Here is a 12,659-nt window from a genome sequence, read left to right on the forward strand (position 1 = left end):
TTCATTTTCCACATTGACTCTGGCTCTCCTTTGTCACACTGCAAATTACCTTCCAATATCATGTTCCTGCCCCCTCCCCCCCCCCCCCCCCCCCCCCCGGGTCCATTATTGTGTATTCTCTCCCTCTCTGTCTCTCCTGACCAGCTATAGATGAGAGTCTTGGTTCGGTGGAAAGATTCACCCGTCTTACGCCAGAATGCTTTGCAGAAGAGGCAGTGACCTATCCATTATCATGGCGGTGTTTTCTTTAGTCCTCCAGTGGAGATACAGCATTTAATCTGTGCAAAAATATGTCCTGTATGCTTTACTCCTTATCAAATTGGTTCATGGCCTATAGGCCTGCACGCAAGGCTGGGTATATTTTCTTTGTCTCCTGCAAGATGAGGAGACACGGAAGTTCATTAATAGTCTCTTTCTTCATTTCTTCTTCTTCATCTTTCTCTCTCTCTCTCTCTCTCTCTTCCCCCATTTTTCATGGTATGTAGCTGCAGGGCCAGTCTCTAAACATGTCCCCGCAATATGCAAGATATTCATTACCTGTGATTATAGAGGTAGCTCGCTGATATTGGTTGCCAAGATTGCTGTAATGGGGGCACGGAGCACAGGTTGCCCTAGTCCTGCCATTTTATCTCGAATTAATCTGCTTGAAAATAAAGGAAATGCACACGTGTGAGATCAGTTTCCCAATCTTCATGATCATCGTAATTCAAGGCATTTCTGCAACCACCTCCTCCCCCACCCCCCCCCCCCACAAAAAAAAAAAGGAACCTATGTTTCCTGTTATTCCTTGCATATTGGCTCATATAAAAAGTAGCAATTTAAAAGATAATGTGATTAGAAATGTGTTTAATTCTGATAGAGTAATTTCTGTAAGTTGAAAAGCAAACAAAAATCACTTTTCTCCTCAAAATATTTCATGATTCATATTCGGCCAATTAAGTAATGTATGTTTCCAAGGAGTTTTCTAAACAAGTTTTGCTCAAATTTTCATGTGTTCTTGTAATCTGAGTAGTTTATATTATCATATACGTTGTACGTATTCTCTTATTTATAACACACCAATAGTTTTGTTTAATTGACAGTTCACACAGCATTTCTATGGATTTCTGTTTGCAGTGTATAGTAATCAGCCATGATACTCCCTTCCATATGTGAATGCTTCATAAGTCATGTGAATGGTTCACAAATCTGTAACACTATGGTTGTATTTTATACTAAACTTCTCTGGCAAAAAACAAAACAAAACAAAACAAGAAAAACAGTTTTACATTCCATTATAAACAGTAGTCATGATCACAAACATGGTTTTGAAACATTGGGTTTTTTTACACATAAGGAGGTGCAATTCAAAACTGTGTTTCACTAGAAACAAGGTTTTGAAAGTAAGCATATTTTACACTTTTTGTCATTGCTTTTGCTATTATTGATTAGAGGGTGTTCCTCAGATTAAGATCCAGGAGAGACACTCAAGGATCAACTCATCTATGATTGCTGGAAACCAAGCAATGAAAAAAAAAGGCTAATGACTTCTTCAGTTGATTCTGTCTAAAGTGTACTATTTTATCAGTTGTATACATAAAAGAATCAAACTTTATCTGTGTCTGTTCCCCCTTTTGCAGGGTGAAACTTGTATGGTTATCTGGCCGGCTTGGGAGGTAAAAGTACAGAGCACCACTCCATCTGAGAGGAAGATTAGGGGCAACGTCTCCATTCTGTAAGCTGACGACATCCCTGTCATTTTCAGCACGAGGAGTTGAGGTAGAGGGGAGCGCAGTGTGGATGAGCAAGAAGTAAGGAGGGGCGAAACCCAACTCTGCCATCCTTCCAGCTAGACCAAATCCTCATCAGCAGCAAGTGTCTTGTCTCATCACTTATGATCGCCGTCTCACTCCCCCTTTTTTTTCATCAAGTTGACAGTAGAAGGTGGTGAAGACAAGCACAGTGTGATCTAGAAATTGGAGAGCACTTTAGCATGTCTTAAATCATTGCGTACGTGAGATACTATACAAGCCAAGGAATAGAGTGCAAAGGTATGTTGGAGTGATGTGATAACGAGCAAAAATGTGAGCAGTGTAGGGCGGAGGGAAAAAGGACATCCAACAGGGAGCATTAAAGTTTGATCTAGCCATAACTCAGTCAGGAGCTACAGGCATCCTCTCTCCCTACCAACCCAGCTTATGTTTGCAATGCAGCAGGGGGTAGCAAGTATACTTTATCACTCTCTGCCAGCTAGTGACTTCCTAGTAGCTAGAGAAATGTGAATATCAAGAGTTGCCACCAACTGTGTTAAGTGAGATGCCTGAGTGTGAGCAGGGAGACAGGTAGACACAACCAGTCGACAGTAAATCACTTGACACGCCGGGGCGGAAACACGGCAAATACATTCCCCTTATTCCTGCTCCCGCTTCTCTGGATTTGTGCGTGTACATGATTCCACGAAAGGCACGTGCGTCGCCCCCCTGCTGAAATCAGACTTGCACTCCCGATGCGTGGCTCAGTCAGCCGTGCCCATTAAACCTGTGCACTGCCGCTGAGTGAGCCCTCGACTGCTTTTACGCCAACCTAGTGGACTGAGTAGTACCCTCAGCATGGAGCAGGAGTCTCCGGCCGGAAGATTTGCCTAACGACCAGAGCTTTGATTGATCAATGATGCAGCGGAGCTGGATGGTATCGGTGTCAAGGGGGAGATGGAGGCGGTGGAAGAGGGCTTGGACGATACTCAGTGTTCTCCTCCTCTCCCTCTCCCTATTAGTGGAAGAAGTCATGCCAGCTTTCATCAACACTACAGAACCAGTTGAAGGTAAGGCTTCCTCGGTTTTAAGGACAAGTTCACCTTCATAGACATGTGGATTGAGTGAATGCAGCAATATTAATAGAACACATCAGCAAGAGTTTGAGGAAAATCGGACAATCCGTTTAAAAGTTATACCTTTTCGAAGTTTCTGCTTAGTCGCTGCCGGATGAGAAGACTACTACAGCTTGTGATGTCATATGCGTACAATGATATAAAGAAAATATAAAGAAATTCAAGATATTTTCATTTTTCTTGCATAATAAAAGAACACTTGACTTTCCTCTTTCAGAAGGCAAGGGGGAATAATATTACCCTTATTATACGTCAGTGACGAGTCGAGGAAATGTGCACTTTTATCAAAAAGTAAGATTTTGTGAAATTCTCTTTTTATTTTCCTTATATCGTTGTACGCATGTGACATCATACATTGTAGTAGTCTTCTCATCCAGCAGTGACTGTGCAGATACTTAAAAATTCATAACTTTTGAACAGATTGTCTGATTTCCCCAAAACTCTTTACTGATGTCTTCTACTTATACTGCTGCATTCACTCAAGTCACATGTATTTGAAGGTGAACTTGTCCTATAACTTTACCCAAAACACTATGTAGTCTTAACCATTTATCAGTTGTGTATTCTGTTTTTGTTTCATTTTAATGCATGCAATCATATGCATATTCAATCTGTTTAACCAGCAAAAGGATAATGCAAATCTAACATGCTTGTAGAGTATGAGAACATTCACAATAAGACATGGGCAATTCCTATTGTTACTTCGTTAAATCTCTTGTAGCTACATAAATGTCGGTCTAAATTTTTGTTCATGTGATTGAAAACTGTGAAGTATAAATTTTGATACTAACAACCCAAACTCGCTTCTTTCTTTTTGCTCTGAATTCTCCCTCCTGTGTCTTATGCTCCTGATATGGCTAGGATTTGTTCGCCAAACCCAAAAATATTTTGAAATTATGCATCAGTTGGTATAGAATGCAGGTATTTATTGCTACTTGTTGTTTATTAGAAGAGATGAAACAAAAACAAGTTTAATTCATTTATTTGTTGTGAAAGGGGAAGAGAAACAGTTATTTAATACCCACAAATTCATTGATATTGATGCTTGGATATCTGACTTGAAAATCCATTGGATTTCTTGTGTGTGTGTGTGTGTGTGTGTGTGTGTGTGTGTGTGTGTGGATCAATATCATCTGGTGTATTGATGAGTTAGTAATGCTATGATACAATGATATATTTAATGTGATGCGCTCCTATCTAGCATCACAGGGGCGGAATTCTTTTATGATGTCACACCTTGCTTTATGTATTCATATGACTTTCTTGTAGGGTGAAAGGGTTGCCTTTCTTTTTCTTTTCTTTTTTTTTTTGGGGGGGGGGGGCTACGTATTGCAAAATATATTACCAAGACAATGAATGTCATTTTCACACTTCAAGCAAATTTAATTGTAATGTTGTAGTGGCCCAAGTGAGATGTGTGAGTTAGATTAGTGTCGATTTTAAAAATGGACAGGTCCAGAGGTTTGAACTCTACTGGTAAGCTTTGACATCAAACCTGGATACGTATAGAAAGCATAGAATAGCAAAAAAGGGGGAAATCTTGTATATCATAACATTCTCACAAAGGCTGTGTGAATTTGTGTTCCATAAGAAGCATGGCATTGATCACTGGGAATATACAAATCTTGTGCTGATAATCTATATCAAATGCAGATTTAATAATTGAATCCTCTGACTAGCTTTAGATGGAGATTGAAAGCTACACACTGGCATAAACTATTTTCAAGCAAAACTTGTGTGATGATGCTATATACCACTAGACAATTCCAAAACAGTGTCTGAAAGGGATGACAATACTTCTAGTTGAGATGGGGATTCAGGTTTTAACTTTTTTGTGAGATAATCAGAAACCACTTATATGAAATATTACAGAGCTTATGATTCTAAGAGCAATTCAAAGTTTATTTGATAAAAATGATTTTTGAAATGACTGAGATATCAACCAAAAAAGTGGTCCTAACAAAAGGTGGGGGTCCCACCGTTTATTAGGACCATTTTTTTCTTCTTTTTTTCCCTTGTAGCACAAAATGGCAAAAGCTTAAAGACCTGAATAATAAAGATTCTGATAGGTCTTTTTGTTTGTCTTCAAACATCATCATTCAGCATGTGTACGAGAGGACAGCAACTTTTATGCCGTGCACACCCATATACATTTGATGATACAGTATGTATCATGACTATGAAGAGTCACTTTATTGTCCAAATCTTCACGGAGGAACCGCAATTGCTGACAAACAACAGGTGCTGATAACAGAATTAGTCATTTGTTGGTCAGAAGGGTTTAGATCATGTATAGTAAGATATTTCCCCAAATAAAATGCTTTCTCTCAATGTGAAAAGTGACATACTGATGATTGCAGTTAGTGAGACAGAAATTTGTTGTGATGGTATTGGAAAAGACTTGAGCAATGAGCAATGAAGTAAAACAAAAGTGTACTTATGCAAAATGACAGCTTGCATCTTAGAGGGCAGTAAGTGAAATTATTAAAGTTTGGACTGTCAGAATGTGTTTTTGCCTCTCTGCTTCAGAATACATGACAACTTCAAATGTATGACATGACAATAAAGACCATCACAGATCTTAGCAGAATTCCAATGAAGTTTCAGAACAGAGCAGCATGATAAGTACTCCTTTAGAAGCTTACATGATATACCCTAGTAGTCTCTTCCATGTGTTTTCTGTCAAGTTCAGCATAAAGACAAATTGTAAAACAAACAGGTGGAAATGAGACAGTTGCAATATACAGACTCTTTATCAGGGGGTAAAGTGATGGTGTCATAAAGTGATCCAGCACTTAATACATTACCAAGCTACATTCTAGATGTCATCATTAATGATTTTTATTCCTATCTGATGGCTCCTAAGAATTTTGACCTAATGGAAATCATATCTAAATGTAGCAGTCAAATGGACTCCTAGTCATTGTCAATCGATGTGTTCCAACTGGAGCAGATGAAATGGGCAGCATGAATTCAAATATACTCTGTTAAGTGATGGATACATGACGTGCATGGTAAATGGATACATGCAAGCATTGTATATCAGTATATGAAAAAGACAAATGTACTCACTGAAAGGTCTCAGTGAATTAAGCGTGAAAGTGCTTAGAGAATTTTTAGAGTACTTCCCGAAAGTTTTTTTTTTCTTTAATTTTTTTTTTCCACTGTGAAGTGAAGTGAAGTCAAACCCAATAGAATGGCAAAGGAGTGAGTGATACTGACAAATACTATGATTAGAAAGTTTTAGCCAAGAGAATGTGAACAAGGTCACCATAATGAGCAAATAAAAGGCCCCCACCAACCCCCCCCCCCCCCCCAAAAAAAAAAGAAGATAGATAAAAACACTTGGAAACAAAGAACATACACACCAAAAAACAAAACAAAACAAAACAAGAAAACATGCTGGCCTTGGGCATGGTGGTCATGTGATCAATATTTCTTGTTGAACCTAGAAATCATATAACTCATTTATTCATCTTTAATGTAATCTTTCATCTATTCATTCCCAGTCCACTTCTACAAGGTCGCGGATGATGCATAAGGTGGAAATGACCATATGAAGGGTCAGTGTGTCCAGTACCATATTGTCACATGACTAGCTAGATATGGCTGTTGTGGTCACATGTTTGTGACATCACCTTTCTAACATCAAATGTCAGTTTTTCTGCTTGTCCAATTCATCTTCAATAGAAAGATTTTTCATGTCTCAGGATTATCTAGGATGGTGTGTTCTTCATATGCGTCATCAAAAAGCATAGACAGTAACAACCTTCAAGTGAATTCAAGAAGGATCATCTTTCTATACAATACAATGAAGGAGAATTACACACTGCTACCATTGTAGTCACCTGACCAAAATGGCTGTTTTTGTGCAAAAGTATCATTATGAGTGGGACCTTGGAGCATTTTGGATTTTTCTCTTAAAATTTGGCAATGTCCACTTTTTCTTTTAAAGGATTCTCACTGATCTGCTGCTGATTGACAAGACTCCTTTCATTGAAGGAAAATCAACATCTGGTTATGGTTTCTTTTAACCCCATCCCTACCAGATTTTTAGATCTTAAACAATTTCATATGGTTTCCATAGACAATGGGTAGTAGGACATAAGTGAATAACACAAGCAGTGTTAAGTGTAGCTTTCATGGTGCAATCTAGATCTACCTCTCATACATACCTCTTAGATATTTGATATCTAGTTACTTTTCTAGAATGTATACATGTAGCATTTATGACACCTTTTTTTTTGGGGGGGGGGGGATTTCAGTGAATATGATAAAGCATAGGATAGTGAGCAAGTAATCTGCTATATGTATCTAAATGATTTCCAAATATCATAGAGAAAAGAGGGTGCACCCATTCAAAATTTACAGAATTCTTCTCTTCCCACTTTGGCATATGATGCAATATCATAAAACATATTTGTCTGTGCCTCAGTTCATTTACCAGTGTCTGATTTGATCCCTGATCAAGAGATTAATAGTATTTCCTTTTTTGCACTTACTGATTTTACTCATTCTGGCTGTGCATGCGATGGACTGCTTCCCTTTGCCAGAGTAAGCGTTGAGTTTGTCACTACACCCGGGCATCGCTCCAGCTTTTATCACCCCTATGCCTGGTGATCCGACGCTGAAGTCAGGTTATGCAATTCTGTTATCAATTCTGACTTCCTCCTCTTCTTCTGAGGCCGACTGCCAAATCTGATCAAAATTTGCATCCGCCATCAGCCATCGAGCTGATATTGGAGGAGTTGCAGACTTTCATGTTAAAAGCGGCCAAATTGACCGGCAGTCTACCAAAGTTAATCCGCCCTTCCTGGCACGATGAAAACAACTTCTGTCGGTGATTTTTTTATTTTTGTCTCCCCAGTACTTTATACTCTTTCACATTTCCTGCACCACACAGGAATGTGGGTTCAAAGACTTAATGAAAATGTCATGGATTATCTAAACATGATATCATGATGTTGCACGCACAGAGTTTCTTATGTGCAGATAACAAAATATAGATATGACAGGGGCTAAATTGGCAACAAGCAGCGGGAATGAAGGAATGAATACCTCAATTTGATTGTTTTTGAAGGAATTCATCATGACATGCCGAAGAATAATGTTCCTTGAATCTACATTTTCTTCCTCACTCTTTGTGATTAAGTAGTAAACTTTGGGCAGTAAGGGAATATGGATAACCCATAGATGCCATCTAAAAAGAACATTGTTTGGTCTGAGAAAAGAACCAGACAGATTAGCTGATTAGATCAGTATTAACCTATCAGTTTCTCAATTGCTGTTTAGCAGTTCTTGACTTACAATAAAGCTTTTGGTTTTGGATTACTAAAAGCTGGAAGGTACATGTACAATGTATGTAGTGTTCATGGCTTCAGAAGATAAATATAAGAAATCCATTTTGCAGATTTGGACATCATGATTTATCTGAGGTTTATCAGAGCAGATGACGATTGATGTGAAACACTTTTGGGATTGAAAGTGAAGTAGCTGACTGGATCAAGATACATCTAGGCATTACTCCTAGACATTTTTCAAAGGGACTACAGTGTAAGGGTATGAAGAATGTTACTCTATTGACATTTGAAGTAGTAAACTGAACCACCACAGACCAACTTTTGCATTATTTGATAAGCCTTTCCATGCCTGAAAGATGAATAATCATAAATGGGATGGGAGGGAAAATGATGATTAATGACATCTTTGACAGTTTTGAAGGCAAGCAAGAGAGACACATACATGTACTCTTGCGTTATACTCGTGGATTATATGATAGTATATAGTGGGACAAATATTTTGATGATGTTTTGATTTGTACAAAATAGAAAAACGACAACCCAACCCCCATGTGACATCATGCTTTAGTAGCTACGTTTCACTTTTGAGTCAAGTATATTCTTAAGAGAGAGAAAATCAATGATATTTGTTATCCAGTGTATTGATGTACCATGTATATTGAAATCAAAGCACAAATCAGTACGTACAGTATACATACACATGCATAGATTGGAGTGTTTTCTTTATGAGCATAAAATGGAGTGCTATTTTGTAGTTTGAAGCCTCAGTGGTAGTTAAGATCAGCCGGCTATCTTCTGAAGATAGTCAGACAGGTGATAATGGAATGGCTCATCAGTGGACTATGAATATTGCCTACTTAGAAAGCATTAGGTGATTCTGATTCTATGGCGGTATATTGAGGCCCATCATGACGTTGGTTTGGGCATATAATGTGACGATTGATGATGTGGCCAAGGTCACCATTATACAGAAGCCTTTGACTGCTGCCGCATTGTCGGCATGAAAACAAACTCACATAATATCATATGTGCATATATATGGCACCATAAAGGGAATATGGTATTCTAGCTTTGTAGAATAGTCTGTGCTTTTTGTTTTCTCTAAGAAGTTTTGAGAACCAAATAATCATCATTGTTAGGATGAAGTTAGCTATAGTAGTCAGAATAATGCTCACATCGAGACTTGTGCAACATGCAAAATCTCTGTGCATTGCACTGGCTGAATTATGAAGGATGACATTGCATTGCTCACACACACACACACACACACATCACAGGTAAATCAATGGTAAGATGCTAAAAGTTGCTGATTATGTATTATCAACACTGCTCATGAGTATTAGGGACGTTGTAATTGGCAAAGTGAAGGTGACTAAAAATCTTAAATCATCTGCTCGATATTCATGAAAACATGCACTCTCTGAAATTCTTTATTTTTTTCAACATCATTAAAAGCCCAGCTATAGTAGTGACTGTATACAGAATTCCCATGACATAGCAAGTTATTTCTACCGCTATAGAGAGGTTTGAAAATTATTTTCAAACATCCTATCAAATAGGTTACATTCTTTTGAAACACATGAAAAACTAACCAGATTATCTTTGAAGTCCAGATGATGCATAAATCCTCATCAGTGACAGAATTTCCTTAAATTGATATTTAAGTAAATGCATTGTTAACATTAGTCTTAAGATGATGATATTTGTGCAAATCTGCAGACTTTCTGGGTCATGTCATTCATTCCCTCGTTTCTGTTTTCCATCTCCAAATCACGAGCCGATAATGTCCGTCTTTCTTCTAGAGTATGGCAGGAGGTTGAAGGATGGAATTGAGGATTGGCAGGCGAGTGGGAGTTTTGCAACGCTGCCTGTTTTTCCAAGCTCACTGCTCCCCAGAAAAAGTCCTCCGGCTCATGGGGGTCCAGAGGGAGAGCTGAGGGTGTGGAGAGGTGCCTTGGGTACCTGCCTTTTGAGCCAGGCCTGGGGCTTTCTTTTTAAAAAAAAAACTTCACAAACAACAAAACAATAATAACATAACAAGATGTTGTCTTATGAAATTGAAAGCAATAGCAATAGCAAAACATACTTGGCACTTCAGCCTCAAACAGGGAGGATAAAAAACAACAGTATTTTGTTTTGGATTTTTTTGACTGAGATGCCACATTTAGCACAATAACTTTTTAAATCTTTCTTATTTCATTTATTTGTTTCATTATTGTGACACTTATGATCTTGGGATGCCCGAACGGGGCAACTTTTTGTTCTGGCTTGTTACACATTGTCCAAACTGGTGTCTTGGTTGGCCCTTTTGATATACTGAATATGCCATATATTTAGCAAGTCTAAGTTTTGCAAAACGAGACTTCCCGACGATTTAGCGGGTGGGTAAATTCGTAGTCCTGGAGTCCTGTACTGAAAGGAGAAGTGTTATGTATACGACACATTCATATCGGCATTAGAGTCAATATTTTCGTGTGTCATCAATTTTGCAAATAGCAGCTGACTCGCAAAATTCACAAAAATAAAAACCTTGCGAAATATTCGGTTGTGGGCAACTTTTGTTAACCCTTTATAAGCTATGCATGCACAACCTATGCACAAACTATAGCCATCCCAGCGTGTGGGCAATGCAGGGCAGTACGTGTGGAAGTACACGAGCCAGTTAGAACAAGTCTCGTGACCAAAAAAGAGAAGAAAAACAAGTGATCACTGCAAATTGTCTTGGAAGTGAGTACAAATGTGTAAACATTATGTAAGTATGGCCTAAACATGACGTGCATTGCGTGTTCTGAAGATTAGGCATTTCGTATTTACTATTCGTAAATTCAACATGACCAAAAACGGACTACGTGCCACTAAACAGCTCACACTGGCACGGCATAATGCAGGGGCAGTGTGAAGCCAAATTCATGCAAGTGTCAGGGCAGCTGAAGATGATTCATGTTCTCAAATGAGAGAGAGAAATTTCATATGTAGAAATCATTAACCTTTGAAAGCATCCTCATTGTCAGACAGCATACGCTAGAAAATATTTTATTCTTAAAGTTCTATGATAATAGTAATAGTGTATTTTTGCTGTAGATGAAAATGCAATTCCAGACTTGGTATTCTTAAAGTTAGGAATAAAGTTGCCTCAGAGTCACATATGATAAGTTAATGTGTGGAAGTCCTTTTTCCTCAATTAGTCTGCAAGAAAATTTGAATAAGATATCTGCATGATTGATTATAGTTGTAAAAATCCATGAATCTACATTTCTTAATCTGCAGTTTGTTGTGTCCAGATTTATGTAAAGCTTTCCTTCCCATTAATTTGTGGAACACAGGTATTTCTTGTGTGTGTTTCTTTGTAAATCTGTTGCTATTGCTTCAGATTATGTTGGTGTTTTTGCCTTCTAGTAGAACACATGATCATGTAGTGTATTGATTGTTTCCAGCTGTTTACTGGGAAATGGTCTTTGAACTTTTTTTTTTCATGTGGCTGAGACTAGGTAGGAAATGTAAACATGAGATAAGTTTCACACCCATACCTGCTATGTAGGGCATGATCAATGATGGTGAGCTCCATACCCTCCCTCTCTGCTTTTCCTTAACATCCCACTTTGTGAACATGTGGGGAGGATCAAAGAGAAGAAAATCATTTCCTGCATCGGTACCACTATTTATCAAATTTGAGCATTGTCTTAAGGGATGTATAGTTTTAGTTGAGGAGCTTCAGGTTTCCAACTTTTTTTGTCAGATAATGAAAAACCTTTCATGAAATATGAAAGACCATGCAATTCTAAGAGGAATTCAAAGTTTATTTGATGAAAATTGGTTTTAAAATGACGAAAAGATGCCAAAAAAAACATTATCCTAATAAATGGTGGGACCCACCTCTTATTAGGATCACTTTGTTTTACTTTGTTTTGGGATACTTTAGCAGCTTCAAAACCAATCTTTATCAAATAAACTTGGAGTTCCTCTTAGAATTATGTGCTCTTTAATATTTCATCAGTGGTTTCTAATTATCTCACAAAAAGTTAAAAGCTGAATTCCTATTTCAACCAAAACTATACTGTTGCTTTAAAGGAGAATTCCCAGATGATTTAGACTTTACAGTGTACATGTGAACATTTATAAATTGATTATACTGGGTACAGAGTTTCAGAATGTCAGTGATTAGGATGAGGAATAAGAATGTTTTCAAAATTCGTAACAAATCACAGTGAATGGGGATGATGACATTGCAGCTTCACATAAGAATGCATGATTGAGTGCTCAAGGGAGCAGAACAGAAGAAAAAGCATGCGCAAATCCCACACAGGTGAACTTGTTAGGCAAGTGGTATTGTAATGGAATTACATGACTGGAATATGTGAGCCTCCCTATGTAATCAACCTTGTTCAGTGCATTATGTTTGGAGGTTTTCAGAGTATTGGTTTATCTGCTCAAGGACCACAATAATTCCCCAAATCTGTACATAGCACTACTGATTAATGTTCTGCATGATGTGA

General features: G+C 38.0%; 1 protein-coding gene and 1 long non-coding RNA gene across 2 annotated transcripts in view; both read left to right on the forward strand.

Moving 5' to 3' along the window:
* Nucleotides 1–1,955, forward strand: part of LOC139729750 (uncharacterized) — a 100,963-nt gene extending 99,008 nt beyond the window's left edge. Inside the window, exon 3 of the long non-coding RNA XR_011710884.1 lies at nucleotides 1,620–1,955. This is a non-coding gene — a long non-coding RNA (uncharacterized lncRNA). The remainder of the gene's footprint in view (nucleotides 1–1,619) is intronic.
* A 694-nt stretch (nucleotides 1,956–2,649) lies between these two features.
* LOC139729784 (scavenger receptor cysteine-rich domain-containing group B protein-like) overlaps nucleotides 2,650–12,659 on the forward strand; it is a 35,836-nt gene continuing 25,826 nt past the window's right edge. The window contains exon 1 of the mRNA XM_071640717.1: nucleotides 2,650–2,800. Within this exon, the coding sequence (XP_071496818.1) occupies nucleotides 2,650–2,800 (151 nt within the window). The remainder of the gene's footprint in view (nucleotides 2,801–12,659) is intronic.

Source organism: Diadema antillarum, unplaced genomic scaffold, assembly GCF_040938485.1.
Source record: "Diadema antillarum isolate AM-2024a unplaced genomic scaffold, OU_Dant_1.0 seq00000263_RagTag, whole genome shotgun sequence".
Classification (NCBI taxonomy): Eukaryota; Metazoa; Echinodermata; class Echinoidea; order Diadematoida; family Diadematidae; genus Diadema; species Diadema antillarum.